A 24,850-nucleotide genomic window follows, 5' to 3' on the forward strand; every position below is an offset into this window, starting at 1 on the left:
TGATATTCTTATTTTGATATTCATTTGCATTTGATATTCCTTTTGTGCAATACTTTTTACTACTGTTTACTATTTGGCTATTTTATTATTTTGTTATGTATATAATCTTTTTACTGCTCGCTATTTTTATATTTTTATTATGTATAGTTTGTTCTTTATAGTTTTATTTTCACTTATTTCACTGTGTGTAATGCTGCTGCTGCACTGCAATTTCCCAGCTTGGGATAAATAAAGTATATCTATCTATCTATCTATCTATCTATCTATCTATCTATCTATCAAATGAAAGTTGTAAGTCCTTGTGGTACCACACATGTGAAATGTTCTCTAATATCGAAAAAACAATTCTAAAAACTGATGTGTTGATGTTTATGTATTCCTCTACAATATATACATTTTACAAAGCCATAGCAAGTGCTTGAGGAAAAGCAGAAAAACACAATGGACAAGTCCTGCAGGAAATGACAAGTTTAATTTTGAGAATGTCTCGAGAATGTGCCAGCTGTGCTGCTCGCTGCTGATGCTGGTCCTGACCTGATTTGGCATCACTATTTAAGGCACTGTTTACTCCATTTTTCAGCGTGCGGGGTAGTGGGATGGACTTCTATAGACAGCCCGTTCTCACTACCAATTCACCAAAACGACGTAGTATAAAGAGCCTCCAACTACCCCCAGCTTCTCCATATGTGGAGAAGCTGGGGGGTGGTTGAATGTGTCAAGCACAGGATTTTCACCAAGGAGACCAGAGTTTGTGTGAACATAGCTTTCTTTTGTAAGTGAGGCAACGTAACGCACATAACTCAATGTAACTCAATGTACGTAAGTAAAGTACGTCACTGGTTTTTATTGCATTAATACATATTTTTATCTGCATGTTAGTTTAGTTTATTCTAGAATCGTTATTTTATTATTACTTTCTTACATTTCTTATTGTTTCTAACATGGGGTTGCAATACAAATTTCATTGACATGCTATGCTAAGTGATAATGAAGACGATCTTGAATCTTGAATCTTGAATCTTGGTGTACTTCTTTTAAACCAAGCTTTGATCTTTTCCTAAACCCACGTCGTTTTGGTGCCTTAAACTAACCAAAGTGCCACCATTTCACATCATTAACCATGTGTTAATTATTGTTCTCAGCAAGCTTTATTTTGAAAATCTAACGGGATATTGCATACATTATTGCTAACTTTAGCATTGAGCCCTGGATGTTGAAAAATGACATTAACCCTGTGCTGTAAAAAGTGGAAAAACAAGGAGTCCTGGCCAAATGTCCATATGTGACGAGTTGGGAGTGAGAATGTGTTGGCGTTGCATCTGAAGAGTTACTCCACAAGACATTTTAACCTTTGACTCGTTCTTTGGGTTGTTCAGCAGACTGCTCACTATATGGACATACAAAATAGTATGGAGAGCACCACAGTGCTTTATGTGCTGTGGGTGTATTTAAATCTGAATCTTTTTTTACTAAGACCATTATGTATGTAAATTACAAAAATTACATGTAAGACCTGAAAAAAATTAAAAATGAAAAAAATTAGCCTCTTGGCCTTTTGTTTGACTGGCTCTGCAGTGTACTGAAGAATCACTGGCGTTTCAATATCCACTGAAATGAGCACACTACACTGACAAAGGTTTATTGAGGATTAAATCTGCACTTGGCAACTTTGCATGCTGGCAGCAGCAAATAGCAGTTTTTTTATGTTTGAAGTTGATTCCCAGAAGCCCTGTAATGTAACCTCACCACACTGATCACTGCATGCTCCTTTATCAGCTGGTCAGCTTCTGATGCTTCATACCAAAGAGACAAGAGCGACAAAAGACTTATGATGAGTGAGTCCATACATCAGTTAGTGCTGAAGAGACAGTTCCTATCTCTTTCTGGTTAATATGTAATGTCTATAAACAGATGCAGTATCTGCATATGAATGCAGAATCTGTAGGCAAGGGACAAGATTTTGGTTCATTCTGCTTTCCGTCTGTAGTCCATGTAGTGTCGACCAATCACATTTGAGAAGGCTTTGGTTGCATGCAGGTAGAGGAGGAAGTCTTGGCCCACAAACCTGTTAACTGTTATCCACTGGCTATACAAGAAGCTCTGAAACCATTGGCCGTTGCCCCCAGAAACTAAATCGTCATCCGACAATAGCCGTTACGTTCCAAGAGTTGTAAATACGACACTGTTCTTGACACTTGTTTGTTTTTAGCAAATATAATGCCCTACGGAACATAAAACAAGGGGGGGGGGTGTGATTCAGGCGGATAAGAAGTTTTATTTTCACATTCAAATCAGGCCTCATTCTGGTTTAAAATATCATTAAAGCACTGAGGAAAGGAGTTTTTGGACTTGTCAGAAGAGGGAGGTATTCCAATGATTAGCTACTGTAAAATTAATTAAAATGATCAGTTTTCTGTAAAAACTTGCGAAAGTTAGAACAATATGGGGACCAAGACAACAGATGATGCACTTTGCATCTCAATTTTGCTATTTCAGTCAAACACAGCTGAGACACCTCTGGCTTTTTTTTACAACAGGATGATAATTTCAGATAATATAATAATAGTATATAGAAATAATAATATATCCATTAAGTCAAACTGAACCAGCATGCTGTGTTTAAAGCTGAAATATATGCACTGGTGCAAAGGTGACACATGGTAGATAAATGGAAGACAGGAAGCAAACCTCGGTGAGGTAAACATGCTATCCTCTGGTGGATCACACTTTGGTGTGAGACTGGGCAGCAAGACTGAACCCAAAGCTAAAAAATGCTTAAAAAGAATCCAACAATGAATTGATAACAAGTATTTGTGCTTCCAAAGCCTGATATATCATATTCGTCTGTGCCAAAGAGCTCCATTGTTGCCCAGAAACAGATCAGTGAGTCATACTGTTGCACTGGGTGACATGTTCTTTCATTACCATGAACACAGCCACAGTAGTGACGACCCCATGTGCACTGTTGTGCTTCCGTAAATACCCACTACTGTGTATTAATCCGTGCCTGAAAATAGCCCACAAAAAGTAATGTTTGCTAAAAACTACAGTCACCAGGTGTTTTAGGAAATTATGCAACCTTTTTTGAAAATTAAACTAAATACTCGTAGCCAGTTTTTAAAGGTTTACATCTCCATTAGGAATGAATAGGTAGGGAAAGTACTGAGAGGTGGACTGAGGTGCTCACTGGTGCAGTCACTCCCTCCTGCAGGCCAGAGTGAAACTCAGTGGAAATCTCTGATACAATAATTTGAACAGTTTCTCTTCAAGTGCTTGTGGATGCATTGTTCTGTTGTGGTTCAAGTATGAAAAATAAGGTAAATTTGAAGGATTAACATAATAGACCTATGTGCTTTTTTCATGACTGCGTGCCTTCACCTCGGCGAAAAAATACAAGAACTGCTCAACAAACTAATGTTGCAGAAAATAACATAAAACACCATATCTCTTCAGTTTAAATAGTCCAAGTCCAACAAAAGCATAGGTGACGCAGGGACACGGCGTCCAGTGGTGAGAGAGAGGCTGTTGGTTATCTGTGCATCCACAGATGCATTTATGCAGAATTCACACTGGTTACGTTATGTTGCCAGGTGGATTTTTCTCCTGCACAGATAACCTGTGAAACAGGACGCATCATTACTGATATGCTGAGTAAAACACCACAAAGTAAGCGGTAATCAGCCCATACAAATAAAGATTTTTTTTCTTTTCTTTCTTTTTTGGGAAGCACTTCAGAAAAGTGATATATAAATAGTTATTATTATAATAATTCATTAGGCCATAGAAAATGTATTACATCTGTCAGTTGTTTTTTGTAGCATTAGATACGTGTGTGCATGGACAATGCATGTATGCACTTTTCTAGGAGTCCCGCCTACTGAAAATATGTTCTCACATGCATGAACTCATAGTTAACTTTGGTCTTGTCATGAGATTTGTTGAAAATAAGAAAAATGTACACTAAAGCCAGCCATGTAAGGAATGATTTGTCTTTCTGAGGAATAATAGGCTCACTTTCACTGTAAAACCAAACATATAACAGCAATATTTGACAAAAATGTTCTCTGCTAAGAGATATGTCTATTCTCTTAAGTTGCTATTTTATTCACATTATTGTTGACTAACTGTGATAGATTCAATACTCTTAATACAGAGGATAGTGATGCACCTGCTGTGCAGCTCCAGATCTACAGTAATTTACCTTGTTGGAGAAGAAATGGGGCAAAATCAATCTTGGGAGTTCTTGGAATTATAGTGTAATTGACCAAAATTACAAAATAAAAAAAAAACCTCTACATCTCGAAGCAAGCTGACAAGGGAAGCTGAAATATTCTTTCATAAGTTGGAATTAGGCAATGTATTGCTAACATCTTCTCAATTAATGAGAGTGTTCCTTCATAAGAAAATATAAATCTGCTTCTCCAAAGCGAATATGTGCAATTTCTGTATAGTCAGAGATATGCTCACACAGACGCATAAAATGATGCAAAAACAAACATATAGTGCACACAGTATCTACCACAAGCCTATAATAGTCCCCAGATAACATCTAGGGAGGCAGAGGAGGACATCTGGAAGACAGATGAAGATACTCCACCTGTCACCATCAAAGATCACCACAACAAAGAGAGATAAAGATAGCCCACCTTTCTGAGCCAAAGATAGCCTGATATAAAACCAAAGGGATGTTTTAACCCTTTTCTTGCCCAAGCAACGTTTGCGGAGTGTACATTCGCTGCATCCCCTCTGAAGCAGATTTCATTAGTTGAATGCCTTGCTCAAAAGCACCTTGGATATGAGAGAGAGCAGTCCTTGCTCATGAAATGTTACCCAGAATGACAGTTAAAAATGCCATTTTACAACTTCATGAATATCAGCCGTCCGCTGACTGCATGCCAACCCCTTGCAGTCAGGCACAGCAGGGCTGCTTCTGCAGAAGAATGCCAAAGATTAAAATGGCTTTCCAAGAAAAGAGTAGGACGCCTCAGACTTATCAAAACAGTCGCAAACTTGTCATTTTTGAATGTTTTATCTGGAATGCCAACTGACACGTTCTTGGCATAAACAGTTGTCATTATTCAGTTTTGAATGTGACGTCTAATCTAATTCTGTGGTGAAATCATCTGAACGGAGAAACAGAGAGAGCATCGGCCAAATCCATCCCGTCTCAAACAGCCACTCTGCTGATGCAGTGAGGAGGGTGTGTGCAGCGGCAGCCGCATTAGTGTGTGGGTGGTGTGTGCAGTGTATCTGCATGTGTGTGCTCGTGTGTTTCCCGCCGTGCGTGTGTGTTTATGTGGGGTTACACAAAGATCTCTCTCATTCACAAACTGAGCCATGTGGCGCTGGGCTGGTCCCTTTAAGAGGCATGTGTCTGAGTTTTCTACTAAGGCTGACTGCTGGAAAAGGTGAGTGCTGATACATTATTCACAAGCAAGGACACACACACACACACACACACACATATATATTCTCTTTCACACACGCTACATAACTGAAGGACATGTACACGAGTTAGGCGGTCGTGAGTGTGCTGAGCCAGAGAAGTGCGCTAATATGCACCCGTCGACAAGCAAAGTTGATCAGTGTGATGCCAGTTATACATAAAGACGCAAAAACATGGTCTGTACATCCTCTCTTTCCACACACACACACACACACACATATATATATATATATACACGCAGGCAGCAGAGGGGAGAAATCCTCAGCCTTCTGTTATTCAGTGTGCATAATTTATAGCAGCCCCAGATCTCCCTGCTAATGACAGCACACTGGGGCATCTGCAGCACAGCAGCAACAGCAACAGCTAACTGGCATGGTTCTGTGTGTGTGTGTGTGTGTGTGTGTGTGCCTGTGTGTGTGTGTGTGTGTGTGTTTGTAGAGGTATAATGCTCTGTTGAGACAAGGACAGTGAGAGCGACAGAAGGAGAGAGAAACAGAAGAGAAAGAGACACACAGAGGGTGTCTGAAATAGACACAGATAACGTAACAAAGAGGGGGAAAGGATGAGACAGACAAGTTAGGGACCTCTCGCAACACACACACACACACACATACGCACACACACACACACACGTCTTGTCAAGTCACTGATTCAATCTCCCTGGATGTGCGTTCATATTAACATACAGTATGTATGTTAGTCTGAGGGCCTTCCCTCGGGCTTGAGTTGGAATACTGCTTAATTTAAGAATTCACAAAGTATTGCTTCCACCACAAACAGCCATGTGATTCACATGCACCGAGGAGCCTGATAATTCACAACTCAGATTACGTTATGGCTCCACAAACCCGTCCCTCACATCCCTGGCGAGCTGAGGCAGTTGTTCACTGCAGACCTAAAGACAGCCATAACGAATGCTTAAATTCACTGGGATTGGTTTAACAACTTGTTCAAGGGTGTGGCTTTAGCTATGTTTCCTGTTGCAAGGATTGTTTTGACATGCTGCCCCTGAGCAAAAACCTCCTAATTCTGGGATTTGGAGATCAATGCCACAGTGGTTCTGCCCTCCAGCTGCTGTACACTGATGTGAGTCTGAGCTGAGAGGCAGCAGTGTATGTTCGCCCAGGAAAATGATACCGTAGCTGATAAGTTCTGGTGTTACACACACGTGCAAACACGCTCAACATAGTCTCATATGCATGCACGTTAATCTGCAATTATACTTTGTCTACACATTCGATACCACTTACACGTAATTATACACATTTTGCACGCATACAAACACAAGCACAGACACATGTGCATCCACACACACTCCAAAAACCTTGTGTCTGAGTGTAAACCATGACGCGGTTAGCTGCTAAAGACAAAGACTGGAAATGGGGGAAAACAGTTAGCTTGACTGTCCCAAGTGAAAAGAAAAACATACAAACCCACACCTCTGAAGCTTGATTATTGATCCAAAACATCTTGACTTTGCAGTTTAAGCAGGAGTTACATGCTGTAGCTATTCCTTAATGAACAACAGTTTATCCATTTGTTCAGTACAACATCTCAGGCTGCAGCACAGGTTGCCAGATGCAGCTGGTGAGTTCTGGTTTTGGTCTCTGTACAGGCACAATGATACCAAACTTGGCAACCTCACTGTGGCAACAAGACTTGGGGAAACCCCAGCACAAGTGGTTGTTTTTACGTTCCTGTGTATGCGTGGTTTACTTAATTTAGAGGTCTTTAGAGGAGTTGGTGGGCACAGAACAGTCCTACATGGTTAGACTGACTCCATTTCCATACTTGACGTACCAACCCGGTATCATGCCCAAGCCATGTCACTGTCACGGTTTGATGATCCCAGGCGTGAAATTGTCATGCCTGCATGGACGTACAGACATATGATTGATATCTTTTCACCAAAAATCCAGTTAGCGTATTTCCCAAAATGTTAAAGTATGCTGTTACGTGCACTTAAAGCATAATGAATTCAAGCACGCAGAAGGTACCGTTATACTAATTTACAGAAGAACACCAAATTCATTTTTAGGCATTCTAGATAAAATAAAACTGGCTATTATTGGACGTTCTACATTATTGCGGCATCTATTTGTAATATCAAAGCTAAAGATCTCCACCACCACCACCCCCCTCTCTCCCTCCCTCCCTCTCTCTCTCTCTCTCTCTCCTTCTCAGTGTGGCTGACTGACAGGAGGACAGACATAAGCTGAACCACACACTCCAGCTACAGTCAGCTCCAGCATGAGGAGGCAGACAGAAAGAGTGAGAGTTGAGGTATGCAGCACTAGATACAGCATCAGTGACAGGAGCATGTTTGGGCATCAGATAAAGCTATTTTAGGAAGAAACTGTCAATGTATCTCAAAAGGCATGCCAACAGCAATGATCAGAGCAGACCTACATTACGCTTTAGACTGCCTGGGATGTAAGATTGGTTTTGTACTCTTCAAGATGAGTGTGAGCCGTCCACACACTCAGTTATTTTCACTGGGTAACACAGGCAGAGAGTTGTGGCTAGGGGGTGGGTGGGGGCAGTGAAGGCCAGCTGAGCTCAGTGGAGACATACATGTGGTTTCAGTTGTCCAGAACAGAACAAAGACTGCCGATCGATTTCAACTCCTGCAGCCTTGAATTCTGTGTAAAGAAAGTTTGCACTCTTCTTCCACATTAGCCGCCAGTTCTGCAGAGTCTAATCTGCAATTTTGCCTCATCAAGCTGGATTCTGTGTGTTTTGGTCAGAGGTGTGGGTTGCAGGGTGGAGTGGAGGGAGGTTATTGGATTAGTTATGGCAGAGTCGATAACATAAACAGTAAGAGAGAAACCTGTCTGCTCTCGCCATTTAATCAACATTGACTCTGCTTTTGGAAATGGCTCTGCTATCTTTTATTGTGCAAAAGAGATTTACTGTCTCATAACGTCTCTCACAGCGAGGGGTCTGTGCCTCTAACTTTGCACACCCGTAGCTTGCTGTAAATGTCAACATTCATTGGTAGAAAATCCGAATTAATCTTCAACAGTAAGCTAATAACCAGTTGTTTTAAACAAGTATTGGTTCAGTGTTTATATCGCTGTTGGTATTAAAGTTAACAAAGCAGACGCACATGGCTCATTCATATTCATGTAGCACAGAAATATCAAGAACAAATCTCACAATTTTAGAATCACACAACCAACGATTACATAAAATATTGTGCAGCTGTGCAAAACATTGAACATATACTCAACTGAGAACAGTCCAAAGACAATATATTTAATGCTTGTGCTTGGCAACAGGTGACAGTATCATGATTGGGTATGAAAGGAGCATCCTGGAGAGGCTCGGTGGTTCAAAAGCGAGGATGGAGCAAGAGTCACCACTTTATGAACACATGATTGTATAAAGGATGTTACTGCATAAACTCAGGAACACTTTGTTAAACCGTTGTTGATGAACAGAGTTCATTTGCAAATTACTGCATTTACATTTCACACAGCATCCCAACAGTTTTGGAATCTGAGTTGTTTCCAAACTAAACAATAGCTGAAGTGGCTGCTCTTGTTTTACTGTTTTATATGATTGCTTGCTGGCACTTTTGCAATAAGGTAAAACTGACAAATGGAAATGCATCAATAAAGCAGTAGCGATGTTTTAGCAGAATAAACACAGTAAATGGTATGTATGTAATGTATTATCCTCTCTATGTTTGGCAGCCTCGGGTTGTTGTAGTGAACGCTCGCTCATATTTAAGGTTTTGAAATGTACGCCAGGGAGGAGAGTGTGTACTGTCATGACTAAGCTGTGTCCCTCATTAACTAATTGCACCACACAGAACGTAACAGTTGATGTGTTTTTGTTCATTAAGGAAATGCAGAGCTGCATCTTCTATCTTTCCCCATTCATTTCCTCAGGCTTGGACAGCAAACACTCAACACTTCTTACTGGATGAACAAAGTGTACGACAGGAGCCAGGTGTACCTGCCCTCAGTGGGTTCACACCTTAAAAACATTAAAATAACCGTTTTCTAATTATAATAATTATTATCAAATATCAATTAATTTTACTCATTACAATTTTAACCAAAACTGTCTAAATTGCCTGTAAGATTCTCAGCTAATCTCAGCTATGAACTTGTAAGCTCAGTGCAACCAAAACAAAGCTTTTTACAGTATAATACTGAATGAATAAAAAAGATATTGGTGGCTGTGGCCAAAACACCTCTATAATATAAGTGTGTTGAAAGAAATTGGTGGGGGTGTGGACAGAAATGGGTGTTCCAACAGTTTGGCTGTGATTGGCTGGCTGTGTTTAGACTAGCTTTGGGATTGGTTATGCTCAGGGTGTGTGTCTGCAGACACGCCCCTTACCCCAACCCATCTGCGAGCTGCAGTCTCTTCTTTCTCAAATTAAACACCTCTACACCGTCCTGTCATGCACATCTCCGGCCTGCTCACTGGCCAGGAGTCCCGCCCGGCCGTAGCTCATTCACTGGCCGCCCTGACATTACTGCATCCACCCAATGAAAAGTGTCAGCGTAGCCCATGAGTGAGCTACAACTGAGGGAGAGCCCTGGCCAGAGAGCAGTTGTAGGCACTTTGCAGAAGAGGCTTATTTTGCAATATTTCACTGAGAGTTTCCACGTTTGAGGCACACTAAGCATACAAGTAGACAGGTGAAGCTGCATTTGTGCTGCAAAGAGAGATATAATGTTTGAATATTGGTTTCCTGCTGTTAAACTGGGTCCCCACTCAACTTCACCAAAGCAGAACTGTCTGAACTGTCTTCATTTTCATGAAGCATTCAAGGCTACTGGGTGCAGATAGCTGTCAAAACAAATTACACAGCGTTGGTTGAAGTGCTCCTTTAACCTCATGACTATTTCTAGGCATGAATTTAGCATTTCTGTGGTTAGTTTTAGCAGTTAAATCCAGTCAATCATAGGAAGGAAACAGAAGCGACGACAGTGGCAAACATTAGTGTTCCTAAGACGCTGTGGACACTCAGAGGCTGCTGGTTGCCACAGTGCATCTATAGTGTCACCCCACACTCTGCAGTGTCTAATTATGTTGTGTTTCTCTCTGTATATCTGGCTTTGTGTGTGTGTGTGTGTGTGTGTGTGTGTGCGTGTGTGTTTGTGTGCATGCTCACAGGGTGAATCAGCTCATAAGTGGGTATCTCCTCTCCTGAGCTTATCCCTGCCCGGAAAATGTGTTTTAGACTGAAGCCTGATTGCAACGGCACTGTCATAAATAAATGACTTGATAATTTTAGCGTGTCACAGAGGTAAAAATAGAACATCACGTTGTTAGCTCAAATGCCGGATGAACCCTTTGTTAAGACATCTGAGTTACTTCCTGCTGGATTTAACTCTTTGTAGACACTGCTGTTTTGCATGGAAACTATGTTGATTCCAGATCTGAAGAACTTAAAGATGGAAAATGAGTCTTCGTATAATCACATGGCTTCAAATCTTTGGTACTCACATTCAAGCTATGGAGAGGATGAAAGGGTTACAGTTGTGCTCTTAAAGCTTGTGTGGGAGAAATGTGTGACACTTCCACAGCTACGATCTTATTCCCCTATCTTTTGTGCAGTGAGGGAACTTGTCTCTTCCTGTCTGTGTGCTTCCTCACTCAGGTTTACCACAGGACAAGCAGGTGCTTGCACACAGTAGTGGCTGGTACCAACTGTAGCTACATCATCTGAAGAGCAAATACTGAGTGGATCATGGAGACAGTTGGCCAAAAAGTCAGTGTTGTCTTTCATGGGATGGGGCTACAAGTAGGAGACCTGAGAGCATTTGCAACTAGTGGATTACATATGTATAATAATGTACAATATACATGAATCACACTACCCGAGAGCTCAGTTCATGTGTTATTTGAGATGACCCTGATTCTGGACATTTTCTTTTACCTTTGGTGAGAAAAGGGGTCAACTCAAGTCTATTCTGTCGCCTGTCGGAGAGAAATTAAGGGCAGAAATGTGATAAGGAAAGGAAAAAAGTACACAATCCTAATAATAGCACAATCTAAAAGCTGTTCTGATGACAATGAGTTAAACAGAGTTTCTTGCATGTCTGCCCAGCTGCTGCACACAGTTTCTGACTCTTTTCACACAAATGTTGTAATTGAAAAACCAGGACGTGCTACAGGAGATTCTGTTGTTTAGTATACTGCAAGAAAAAGCACAATTTCAGATATTCATGGTGTAAACTTGCAACAAGTTGAGAGATTTGAACAGTTACCACCACCCGCAGACTGTCACTGCAGTCAGCAGGATAGGACGGGCAGGATTTTCCCCACAACTTCTGATAGGAAACAGCAAGGGATTGGACATGTAACACTGGCTGTAGGCTACCACACGAAGTTTGGAAAGGAGGTTACCTCAAGATAAGGTTGCTGTCCCTGATTCCCATCACATGCTCTGCCTGGCTGTTTCTCTGTCTGACACACACACACAGAAGCCACTGTTCCACCTTAAGACGCTACATGTAGGCTGCTTCACTGTAACGGTGTGATGATGCAGATCCTGCTGGCCCAGTATCCACAGATCATCAGTGTTTTGTCAGCTCATCAGGACCCTGCTGTTTGGGGCTTAACCCCAGGTTTAACTGGGCTTTAACTCAGACATTTAACTATGTCACTGTCTCTCTACCGCTCTCTCTCTCACACACACACACACATGCAAACACGCGTTCCCTGCCACGCTTCTCATTTCATTATGGGTGACCGGGTTATGGAGGATTGAAGTGTCAATTGACTCGCGCGCATGCATGCGTGTATGCACGCTGACACATTCTATAGACCACGCGCGCGCGCGCGCAGCCACAGAGCGGTGACTGTCTCCTTACATCACCATGGCTTCAGCTTCAGTGGCCCTTATAGTGCGGTGTGAGTGCATGGCAGGTATCGTGGAAAAGCCTCAAACTTACCGCAGTCCTCGCACAGGACTCGCTCCACATCCTTCTTCAGCTCCGGCTCGCTGGCGTCCACAGGGGCGTACGATGCCTTGAATACCAAGGGCTCGGCGGTCGGGTCCATGAAAAAGATATATCTGTGGTCCTTCTCCACCGTGGTGCACGGGGCCTCGGAGCCGAAGTCCCCGACGGTCACGAGCTGCTCCCTCTCGAGGCCGCCGCTGTTGACGGGCCACACGTCCAGCACTTTGACATTCACACTGTAAGGCTCCCGGGAGGAGATGTTCTCCGGGGAGGAGCGCACCTCGCCCTCGATGACCACGGCTGATCGGTACGCCTGGTCCTGGAGGGAGTTGAGACTCGGGGCGTAACAGGCGAAGGAGACCCCGATGACCAGCATGGAGAAATGCACTGGATCAAGCCTCATGCCGTCAGCCTGTGCTGTGCTGCAGTGCTGCTGGGCGGCGGAGCGAGCTGGAAGAGAGAGACGGCGGCGAACGGGCTCCGGCAGAGCAGGCAGGGCAGAGCGGCAGACCTTGTGGAAGTGTCCATGCCATCTGTGTCTGCCGCTGCTTTCCCCATACGGCTGCTGGCCTCGGATGGGGGGGACACACCAGCCTAGGAACCGGAAACGGCCCGCTTCTGCATGCTTAAAAATGTGATTGCTGCATTCTCCTTCACCAACCACCCTCCCCCTCTTATCTCCCCTTTTCCTGAAAGGCAAAACAAGACTCGTAAATTAGCCTCCTCTCGATTCCAGGGCTGAAACCTCTCTCTCTCTCTCTCTATCTCTCTCTCTCTCTCTCTCTCTCTCTCTCTCTCTCTCTCTCTCTCTCTCTCTCTCCAGCTAATAGGCTAGCATCGCATGGGTGGGCGCATTGCCTCTCTGGAAGGAAAAAAGCAGCTTGCGCGTACAGGGGAATCACAAGAAACGATACGCACTCCACGCACACGCACACGCAAGGTCGGGTCCTTTATCCACTTATTTCGACCGTCAAAAGAGTCCCGCTCCTGGTGAATCCGTTAGTCGGTAAGCTAGATGAAAAAAGAGAGAGGACAGAGCGGAAAACCGGGGAGGAGCAGACGGACAGGATGAGATAGCAGCGGTTATCCGGTGAGGCGATGCAACAGTAGCGCGCACCCTCCAGCCGCGTCCCCTGCGCCCCTCATCAAACGCGAGCGGCTTACGTGAGCAAACATCACCTGCCCGGTCACTGGCGTCGGCTCGCCACGTCCTGCGCAAACGCCCTAATGACCCGGGCACCCACCGGCACACCGCCACCGACCCAACCGGCATGTGACCATGCCGCTCGCCCGTGTTTAAACCTCTGCGGGTGGGTGCAGGAGAAATCACGCACGCAGTGCACAGACAGAGCGCGGGGTGCGTCTGTAGCCGAGCCCCGCGCGGCGCCCACTGTGGATCTCCAGTGCAAGAGGTGCAAGAGAGGCTATAGGCGACTACCACACACACTGCGGATAGCTGTTGCGATGACTAACGCTGCGAAATTCTCTCAATGGATTCCTCAGCATGGCGAGGCGAGCTGGGAGTTTGGAGACTTCGGCTTTAAATACCCTCACACACATATGCGCGCCCCGCACGCTGCAGGAGAGCACACCCAAAACCTGACATTTTCCACGCTAGAATTCGAGTCATTGCAGTTCACTGGCACTGCCTTGGGATACTGTACAGTTTAAGGCAACACGTGGGGGCACCAGTTAGCCCAACCTGCGGGTATTAGGCTGGAAAGGCATTCTACCCTAATCTTGTTGCCAATCCTGCTCAGCTACAGCTAATAAAACCACTTTTTTTTCATTGAACACATCTCCACCAATGAAACGAGAGCTTTGCAAATATGGTGAAGCTTTTTTTTTATGGTGACCACAAGTATCTCCTCCTCCCTCCATAGCAAACCAGTCCCTGCCTCCATCTCTGTATCCATCAATCAAGCCATTCATAAGATTCGCTTTTCCCTCCCCGTGAGGAGCTGAGCGCCCTTCGCCAGAGGTCAGAAAGCCTTTCATTGTCCATGTTGGGAAAGCGATAACATATAGTGTCATACAGAGGACATGTGCAGAGGTGTTTTCTTACCAAAGATAGCTGAGATGATAAAGAAAATGTATGAGGGGCCAAGTCATCACTGTGTGCACCTACATCACGGCCTCATCCACCCGTTTCACCATCAGCAGGGGCACATCAGGGACCGGCCTCTGTCCATGGTGCTGAAAGCCTTGACAGGTTTAGGGCTGTGTCCCAGCAGGCCAGTCACATGACGCCTCATAGAGACTGAAGGCCACAGCCAGATTGCTGCAATGAGGAGCTGTCTCCTCGCTGCATGTATCCCTCTTCACTGTAATGTATTAACCTGAGGGTTAGGGTGAGAGTGGACATCTTTTACTGGCAAGTAAAATACAGGTTCAGAGCTGTCCACGCTGCTAAATGTTATCCAGCGCACAGGTTTTATCTTTTCTTATTCAAATGTTGATGGTTCCACATTACTGGGATTGCTTCTCCAGTTTGAGGCTGACCACAGCATTTCAATAGGGAAATGCAGCCCTTCATAGCCTGTGATCCACCCAGGGACCCACCCACATCTCTTTACCTCTCCACCCACTGCCCACCCATTCACCGATCTGTCTCTCCTCCATGCATTCAGCCTCTCGTGCATTCATTGGAGTCCCCATTTAAAGACCTCACACACAATTAAGAATGTCCAAACTAGCCTTGAAAGCAAGTCATCTGTTGACAAAGTGAGGGGGAGTAAGACCGATTGCTGCATACTGACCCTGGGAGGACTGTCACCGCTGCCACCTCTATGAGTCCCCTGATACTCTTGCAGAACCTGTGGGAATTTCCTCAGGCTGTTAAACTCCTCAGCTCATCCCACACAATCTACAATAAAAATATTTCTTGTGTAGCATAAAGGAACTAAAACTTACAGGGCTGCACAATGACAATTAAATGGGCCTTGAATCAAGGGAGGGTCAGCTTTTGGTAATGCTGTGGCATTTCAGTGGGGTTTTGTGCCCTCAATTTCTACATCACCAGCAATACTCATGAGCAAACTCAAATCCCATGTGTTTATATGCCCACCATCCACTGTACATGGTTCTGAGAATGAGTGACATATCCACTCAAACCACAATGGAAATGATTGGCCATGTGCTGAAAATATTTAGGCCCACCTCTCCATTCCACGCTGACCCCACTTCTTTCAGCGCATCAGATTAAAACTCATATGTGGGGTTAAATCACTGTTGGGGCATTTATTTTTGTATAAGCATTTGTGACGCTTTTGAGTTTTAAAAGAATTTTGCTTCCTGTGACTCACATCACAACTTGTCCCACGGTGTGATTTTCTTCGTCATATGTCGGCTGACATGCTGAGGAGAACTTGATGAGGGACTTGTTTTCAATTCGCACGTGCCCTTAAAAGTCTGATCCACAAACAATACACAAATAATGTAATAATTAATAATATTCCACAGCCTCCTAATGCCATCTAGCTGTTATCTGACCAACATCCATCAAGTCGCCTGCATCAGTCTTCTGCTTGAGGTCTGCTCTGCCCCTCTGGGCCCATGAGGGCTGACGACCTCACAGCTTCACCTGGGACGTTTCGCTGTTACTGCTGTTGTACCTTATATGACCTACAAGAGCAGGACAAACTTTGAAATAATATGAGCAAGTGCTAAAAAAAATCTCATCTGAAATGAGGATTAACAAACTTTATAATGTAATATCACAAGAATTATAAATTATTATTATTACAATATAAAAAATGACAGTTTCATGAATGTTAACCCTGTTTAGATGGGTTTGTACTTTGTATGTGCGCTGAATGTGCGTGACAGTCCACAGCTTTTCCTCTTTACGTGTGAGTCCAAGTCCAGTCACAGGGCACTGATTCATGATGCTTCACAGTGTATGAGCCCCGTCCCTCTGACTCCCACACTGCTATTATCTGTTCATTCAGAAATTTCCCTTTCACCATGCTCCCCCTCTCTGTGTGTCTCCTTCCACAGGGACTGTCCGGGTCTGCTGTCCATGGTGCTGAAAGCCCCAAACCACTCACCACCAGACATGACTCATAGTCCTGCTCTGCCATTTATTACTTTTACTGGACATGTGTGATCTATCTATCTATCTATCTATCTATCTATCTATCTATCTATCTATCTATCTATCTATCTATCTATCTAAGTTGGTGTCAGCACTGCAATGTTTTAGGCTCACGTGGGTGGGGGTTAACTTTCGGTTGCAATCTACGGCTGCACTGGAGGCTGGAGTGAAGGCTGTGTGAAACGTTGCAAAGACGGGGCGAGTGTCTTGAACGCAGCCCGCTCGGAGTACTACAGTAACACTAACTACAGTTGCTTTCATTTTTTCATCCTCGTCTCCTCTCTCGTCTCGCGATAGAGCGGCGGAGTGGTTTGACGGGCAGTCGAGGTTGCAGCAGGCAGAGGGAGACGGTGGAAGGTAAAGCAGGGAGGCAGCATCATGGCGGACAGAGACAGTGGCAGTGACCACGGAGGGCCCACCGCAGGCCCCGGCTCGCTGCCCCCGGGTGCGATGGGCGCCATGTCCCGGCTGCAGCACGACACCGAGGAGCTCGCCTCCAAGCGCGTCGACATCCAGAACAAGCGCTTCTACCTTGACGTGAAGCAGAATGTGAAAGGCCGCTTCCTAAAGATAGCCGAGGTCGGAGCTGGGGGAAACAAGAGCCGCCTCACTCTCTCCATGTCGGTGGCCGTGGAGTTCCGCGATTATCTCGGGGACTTTATCGAACATTACGCCCAGCTGGGCCCGACCAACCCGGACATGGTGCAGGATGAGCCCCGGCGGGCGCTCAAGAGCGAATTCCTGGTGCGGGAGAATCGGAAATATTACATGGATCTGAAAGAGAACCAGAGGGGGCGGTTCCTGAGGATCCGACAGACCGTTAATCGGGGGCCCGGATTGGGAAGCGCGCAAGGCCAGACCATCGCTCTGCCGGCGCAGGGTCTCATCGAGTTCCGCGACGCTTTGGCCAAACTCATTGACGACTACGGCGTGGACGAGGAGCCGGCGGAGCTCCCGGAGGGCACCTCGCTCACGGTCGACAACAAGCGCTTCTTCTTTGACGTGGGCTCCAATAAGTACGGGGTCTTCATGCGGGTCAGCGAGGTGAAGCCCACGTACCGGAACTCCATTACGGTTCCGTGCAAAGTGTGGTCCAAATTCGGGAACACCTTCTGTAAATACGCGGAGGAGATGAGGAAGATCCAGGAGAGGAGTAGAGAGAAACGGGCCTCGGAACTGCTACCTGAGGGCCCGCACGGCGGAGACGACGGCGACGATGACTGACGCGGATTTTAGAGCCGAAGTGAAACAGCAAAGACAAAACTGAACTCTGAGAGAAAACCAGACTTTTAACTGTAAAATAGGAAGAGAATTTCCAAGGGAATCACCCCACACACACAACCTCCACAGACATGGCAGCACCTCTGCTGTCTCCTCGCTCATTTTACTGGATGTCACTCCACTTACCACCCATGTAACAGTAAGCCGCTGCTATCAAGGATTGAACTGTAAGATATGAACTGTTTCCTACTTGATTTAAATGACAATGAACAGAGTGTTTATATCTCTATCAAACGACAGATTTTGCACACATCAAAGCTATTTCGAAAAAAAGAGAGAAATGTTTAAATGTTTTCAAACTGGTCATATGCTAAGATTTAATCAAACATAAAACCAGAGGTCTACTATATAAAATGACAGTCTTCATGTAGAACGAATATTTGACATCAGCACAAAGAGAATATATTATGGACTTTATGAAACCAAAATCTGATACCAGATGTATAGTTTATTATAAAGGTACGCAGAATAAATATGAAAGCGCTCTAAAAGTGTATGAATTGCAGAACGCAGCACTGCAGGCCTGTAAACACCTGTCAGCATGCGTGTAGGCTCATGTTTTGAAAAGAAGTTTGGCAAAGTAGGCTGTAGTCTTTAATTTGACCTAAAACCCAGTAGGCTAATGAAAGCGTTTCCATCATGCCATTATGGAAATGCTGAGAATCAAAAGTAAATAGCCTATTTTGTGCGCCTCAAACAACTGGGACAAATCTATCTCTGAGCTACTATATTGAATATCAACCCTCTTGCACCATGTCCATATAAACTTAAATGAAAAAAGTGCTAACTTAGATGTACTAATTATGATTTTGTGAATCAGCTGTAAAAAAAAATCCTTATTAAGACGCCCACGTTTTCTGTGGGTTACGTTATTTCTTTCTGTTACTTTGTTGTTTTTTCCTCTGGGGAGGGGGGGTTAGGGGATGCAAAAGGAGGAGGTCCACTTGCGGGAGCGCGAGACGCGGAAACAAACAAACAAAAAAAAAGACGCGTCAGCGCAGCGCGCGGCGAGGCAACGCATCCTCTCTGACGTCATTACGACCCGTGCCTTATACACTCCACTCGTTTACGTGTTCTCACGTGGATGGTCTGTGACCTCGGCCGCTTGTACGTTTTCATTTACGAGTGCTGTTACGTAGGCCGAAATATATATTCACCAGGGCTGCGGGATTCACACCCCTGCGGCGCAGGGAGCATGGGCAGCAACAGCGCAAGTTAGCTGAAAGGCTGCTGGGGGCTTGGGGGCCAGCAGTGGTAGTGGGCGGAAACAGAGCTCCGAGCCCCAGCCGCTCCTTTAGAAAGATGAGATGCTGCCTTACGTACACTTTGGCGGAGAGGGGGGCAGAGGGGGCCAGTACGGCGTCCCGGAGCCCAGAATCCCTAGCAGCACCCCTGGCCTGGTGGCCTCTGACAGAGCAGAGATGTGTCTCCCTGGAACAGGAGAAAGACCCAGGATGTACCGCCTCGTGCAGCGCTGGGTTCGACACTCAGTGGACCCCATGGAGATTCATCTGGAGATGTTACAGGTGGCTTTGCACACCATATGCACCACGATGTAAGAAACAAAGAAAAAAAAAAAAAAAAAAAAAAACAGCAACAACAACAACAAGAAAAACAAACAAAAACAAAATCAGGAGCAACTGGATGAGGCTATTCGTCAGAGCTGAGATGGATGCTGTTAAAGAGCCAGGCAGGCCAGCCGGCCGGTCCCATGCCGTCAGTCTGAGTGCAGTTCAGTGGATGTGGAGGCCTATCAGTGCAGGGCCGAGGCAGTATCTATCTCTTTATGGTGCTACAGCCCTTGATCGCTCCATGGGGGCCTCGCCGCTCAGAATATGTCACTTTTGCATTATTTTTATTCTGACGCTCTTTCTGTTTTGTCCTTCAAACTTCTTTTCTCCACGTTATGTTGTCCGAAACGTGTCAGGTTTCTCCCTCCCAGGCAGAGAGGGCCGACCAGCGTAGGACACTTCATATTAGTGTGCAATATTGTGTACGTGCCAATAGCGGCATTGTATCACGTGTATAGACTTTTAAAAGACGAAAAAATGTATAGGCTAGTAGATATTTGAAAGCATGACGATGAGGTTGATGCATCTGCATTATATTTCCGAAATGTGAAGTCTTTCTTCTCAAGCACTCGCTCAAAGTGGAAAAAAAACGTCGGACTAGTAGTGAGGTATTTTTTTCCTGTCATGTTCTGTAAACCAGTAGGCTGCCTTGTCCGTCTATCAGTGCACGTAGACTAGTTCGGGTGTTTTATGTCCCCCTATGGAGTCACCTCAGAGAAAAACCCTTTCCCCCCTTGCCCCCCGCCCCAAACGCGCACACACACACACACACACACACACACACACACCGCAGACGGTCAACAGCCTCTGTCTCCATGTCAGCCTCTCTGCAGTGGCACTACACTGAAGTTGAATAGTATCTTGGGGCTTGGGTCCAGGGGTGGCTGACACACACACACACACACACACATACGCAGTCTCTCCCTACTGAGGCCTCTTGTTGCTATCTGAGTGTTTGGGAGGCCTCTAAAGTATTTTGAATGGTGTCTCGAGCTGCACAAGGCCTCCTGTCATTAGACGCCAGGAAACAGTGTGTTTGGAGCCTGAGCGCGACCCCTCTCTCGCCTGGGACTGCCCACCGCAGGACAGGTGAACTGCGATTTGATTTTGGCTTGTCTGCGGTTTCACTTGAGTTGGGCGATAGTGATCGGCCGCAGCGGACCCAAAGGACAGAGCAGTTTGTTGTTGTTTCTACAATGAGGATCACAATCCTTTTCTCTGATACGGGCAGACTCTGATCTCAGGTCTGCTCCTCTTCCCCGCTCGGGGATTCAAAGCTTAAAAAAAGGGTCCCGGCTCTTTGTCTGTGCAGCAAAATACGCCGTCAGACACGCAGTCTATTCCTCCTGTTTGACCCCATCGACCTCTAGGCTTACAGTGAAGTGCTAGTTAACGATCGATGCGCTCCAGGTGGTTAGTTCACCCATCAGCTTTGTTTAAAGCAGGTTGGCCTAGAACAGCTAATGCCGCTGAGCCTGGTCACAGGCCCTGTCAGAGCAGCGTGCCATCTAGGTGGCATGAAGGGGAAATGCAGACTGCACTGGCTGCAGCTTTAGAGGCCTCAGCTGGAGAAAAGCTGCTAATGTAGTTAGAGCCTGGGCCCGCCAGACATGTAGGATAGCTGAGGCCAGACTGAGGCAGAATTCCCCAAAGCACACCTGCGCAGCAACAGTATCAGAAGTCCTTGCTTTAAAAAGTTGATCTGTGTTTGATTGGTTATGCCTGTGGCAACAGAGCCAAGAAAAATGTTCCAGAAAATCCCATCTGTTCCACGCAGGACGTTTGGCCCAGGTTCGCCTCCAAGTGTTGGTGAGAGGCCTGATGAAGCCTGGCACTGCACTGTAGGGGCTTACCAGCCGCAGCCTACCACGACCTACTGACCCGGCTGTCAGACAGACCCAGTTAGGACTTTTCTCTCTGTTTTGGAGAAGAACAGGAAACCTCTTCCCCCTCTCGCGGAGATGACTGTATTTCCTCACACTGCCCTGTGAATTCTAAAAAGCCCGTTTCCATCAAACACACGTACAGGCCACCTATGACTATGTGCCCAGCAAAGCACATCTGAGGTCACTCTGAGTTCATCTTGACTTCAACATGAATCTGGACCGTCTGTTGTCACACAGCACTTATTCCCCAAAGTGTTCTAGCTTTAGCTTGACCGAATTTAGGCCTCCAGGAGGCTCATGCTACATGAAGACTGGAAATACAACACTTTCCTTCTTTTTTTTTCTCTCTCTTTCTCTAATGGCCAAATATAAGGAGAGCGTGAACCCGCTCATAGAGTTCACTTTGTGAATGCCTCACTCTGTGAAACGCACTCATTTTCCTAAAGATTAAGAGACGAGTCGTCTTGTTTTGTTACAGACTGTAATCGCCTGGTGCTACTGGGTCAGTTGTGTTTTCAGTGCAGAATGATTCAGTTGTGAAACATGACTCGTCCATTTTGGGTCGTAGCTGCATCGGAGTTACAGAGGAGGGGGAGGCACTTGTGATTTTGCTGAAAACAGCGTGATCAAATCTGATTTCTCAGTTTATGAAAGCTCACCCTGTGTCAAAGCAAAACCCGGAGTGACCTTGCAGCCATGTTGTGCCCACGTTACACGGTCATCCATTTCTGGGACTCGCACGCAAAATGGTAGGCAGGCGTTTTTCGTCTTGTTCCCTGTATGAAGCGTCAGCGCGCTGTCCTCCGTGGCTCTGGCTAAGTTCAGCGCGCATGGATGATGGTGCACTGAAACTGTTAGCACTGACGAGAATCATGTTTTGATTTATTATTCAGCAGTAGCCATCGTAGCAATCCCGAATGTTATCCTGCCTTTTGTCTGTTAATACTGCAGTGTTCATTTTGTCAAATTTGATTGGAAAAGAGCTTATTTTGTTGTTGTTGCTCGAACAACAGGTGAGCAGACCGTTCCTTACGCATTTCAACTGGCGGGAAGAGAAGAAAAATGTAATTGTCGATGTAACTGGAAATTGCGGCAGTAGCTACTTGTTGCACGCACTCCAAGTCAGATTGCTATGATGGCTCCAGCTGTAGGTTTCATCTGCTTGTTCCTCCCGTCTTGAACGGGGAGATCATCCACGTTCCCGACTGCATTCGAACAGCCACATGTACGTGACCTGTGACGTCAAACTTCCGCAATTGAAATGTGGGTGGTGGCTACCTGCCTCTGCCAAATGAAAACAGACTGAACTTCCATAAGGTGTTCCAGACAACCAAATCTGCTCTGTTTCTGGTTTCAGTGTTGTAGTCTTTCATTGGCCATTCAGAGTTCCTGGTTAATCACGCAGCCAATCGCAGCCTCTGGTCAAAGCCAAGCACTATATGACTCATCACAAACCACCGACAGGGGAGCTCATTCAGCACGTCTTCTGTTTGCACCTGCACAGAGTAGTAGGGTCCATCATGTTTGCAGACTGTATAGGCTACTGTTGTGTATAGTTCTAAAGACGTTCTTTCAGATGTTTTGAAGATGTTGGGAAATGGATCCTGGATTCTAAGGGGTGGGGTCAATGCACAATGAACATATCCCATGTCACCGTTTGGTCTAAATCCCTTTACCATCCCCATATGAGATAATATGTTGTATCTTTCAAAAATATTTTATCTGTGGCGTGTGTGTGTGTATATATATATATATGGTTTGTTATATATGATGCTCCTCCTTTCAGAAAAATATAACATGTAAACAGGAAAAACATATTGCTGTTTTTTTCCTTTGTATTTTATACTTACAGAAAGCATTGAATAAAAATGGATAAATACTTGCACTTTAGATATATTAAGAAAAATAAAAATCTGCATATTATTTTTGATAGGGATCTCACATTCAAAGAGTATAAATTACAGGCTTTGTGACTATTGCTGGACAGAGATGTATTGAGTTCTACTTATTGAAGTATATTTTGTCTGTGTGTCAGAAGGTTTACTAAAGTAAATTGCATGATAAAGTAGTGCTACACCGATATTGTTCTTTTTTTTAGTTGGTAAAATGTCTGAAAACTGTGATAACAACCCTCTTGTATCATGTTTAACCTCTCCTCACCCCTTCTAGAATATTTCTTAATGAAATATGGCCTTTCCTGACTACATGACGATGGTGCTTACTTTGGCTTTGACATCAAGCTCATCCTATACATCTCAACATCATCATAACTCGCGTCCTTACACTTCATTACTTTCTGTTATGTACTCTCACTACCTTATTAAATTTCCGTTGATGGCAAAAAAAATAGAGGTGTGCTGTTTTGTACATTGCTGTTTGTTTTAATGTTGGGGGAGCGTTATTGTCTGAAAAATGACTAATCGCGCAATAAAAAGTCATTCCACACATCCCTGTCTCTGCACAACTGTCTCAACACTACAGTCAGTCATTATTAGCAGGGATCGGCTCAATAAGTAAAATTTAACAGAAAATTAAAAGAGGAATATCAAATTATATATTATCTGTCAGCTGAATATTGCTAAATGATAAAATGGGCATCATGTAAGACTGTTTTGATACATATTTGCACACAGCACATTTGTATTGATGTGATTTAGTGATGTATTAATACGTAAAAAAATGCAAGAGTGGATGGATACAAAGATCAGATTTTAAACAGTGCTCCATTCACCTGCTCGTGACTTCCATGTGGAAATCAAAGGTAGAGTGCCAGATTGTTGCCACAGCAGGAACGGCGACACGCTGTTGACCGAACAGTATTAACTGTTATCGTCCAGGTGAGAATTTTTCAGCCTGCAGTCGGCAACAGGTCGGTGCACCTAAAGCAATAAACCGATGGCACCTCACACTCAATTCTCAGCTATTGTGAGCCAAACACTACGACCAGCAGATTTTGTGACGGCGATGTGAAGAACAGTGGGAGTTGTGGGAACTAACTGGGCTAACGTTTTAAGATGATTCATAGCTAAAGTGAAATTTAAGATAAGATCATTAGATAATTTTAGTTCATAAAAGGAATTAATTTCTGAGGAGCCGCAAAGCTTCAAGCGGTGACTTGTCTGAGACATAACGGGCTGATTTTGATCCGTGCTGTGTTATATTGGCAACAGCACAGCAGTGAGAGATGAACACCATGCTTCATTTGAAAAACACAGTCCCTCCTTTTTAAATTGCGTGGCCTTCTGTTCGATATCAAACTAATGCAATTACAGCCTAAGGGGCACTGAATATCAAATTAAATTTAAGTACATTTTGGGTGTGTTGGCTCTAGTGTTTGGACTCTGTTATAAGCTAGCTGTTTTGTTTTGGTTTGTTTTTTTTTGTTTTTTTGTTTTTTTTTTTTTTGCTTTTTTAAGTTTAAGGAACAAAAAACAATGGATTCATGTTCAGAATGAACAATGAAGACGCAATATCAAGGCAAAAAGCTCGTCTGTTCAGCAATGTGATGCGTCTGCTAGCTGTCAAACTAGCTCAAGTTTTATTGTGGTATTTCAGATAGCCTTTAGTTTTTTTGTTTGTTTGTTTTCTTTTTTTGGATTTCTGCTTTGATATGATTGTGGCAGCTGGAGAGACTGCAGCAA

The 24,850-nt window shown here is 44.6% G+C and overlaps 2 protein-coding genes across 2 annotated transcripts in view; one reads left to right on the forward strand and one right to left on the reverse strand.

The window, feature by feature from the left end:
* nrg2b (neuregulin 2b) overlaps window positions 1-12,778 on the reverse strand; it is a 49,475-nt gene extending 36,697 nt beyond the window's left edge. Inside the window, exon 1 of the mRNA XM_041944001.1 lies at window positions 12,367-12,778. Coding sequence (XP_041799935.1) covers window positions 12,367-12,778 — 412 coding nt within the window. The remainder of the gene's footprint in view (window positions 1-12,366) is intronic.
* Window positions 12,779-16,793: 4,015 nt separating this feature from the next.
* On the forward strand, window positions 16,794-18,649 carry purab (purine-rich element binding protein Ab). The gene has a single exon (XM_041944002.1). It carries the CDS (start codon window positions 16,850-16,852, stop codon window positions 17,693-17,695), a length of 846 nt encoding a protein of 281 aa, XP_041799936.1. The 5' UTR covers window positions 16,794-16,849; the 3' UTR covers window positions 17,696-18,649.
* Window positions 18,650-24,850: the final 6,201 nt, after the last annotated feature.

This window comes from Chelmon rostratus, chromosome 9, assembly GCF_017976325.1.
Source record: "Chelmon rostratus isolate fCheRos1 chromosome 9, fCheRos1.pri, whole genome shotgun sequence".
Taxonomy (NCBI): Eukaryota; Metazoa; Chordata; class Actinopteri; order Chaetodontiformes; family Chaetodontidae; genus Chelmon; species Chelmon rostratus.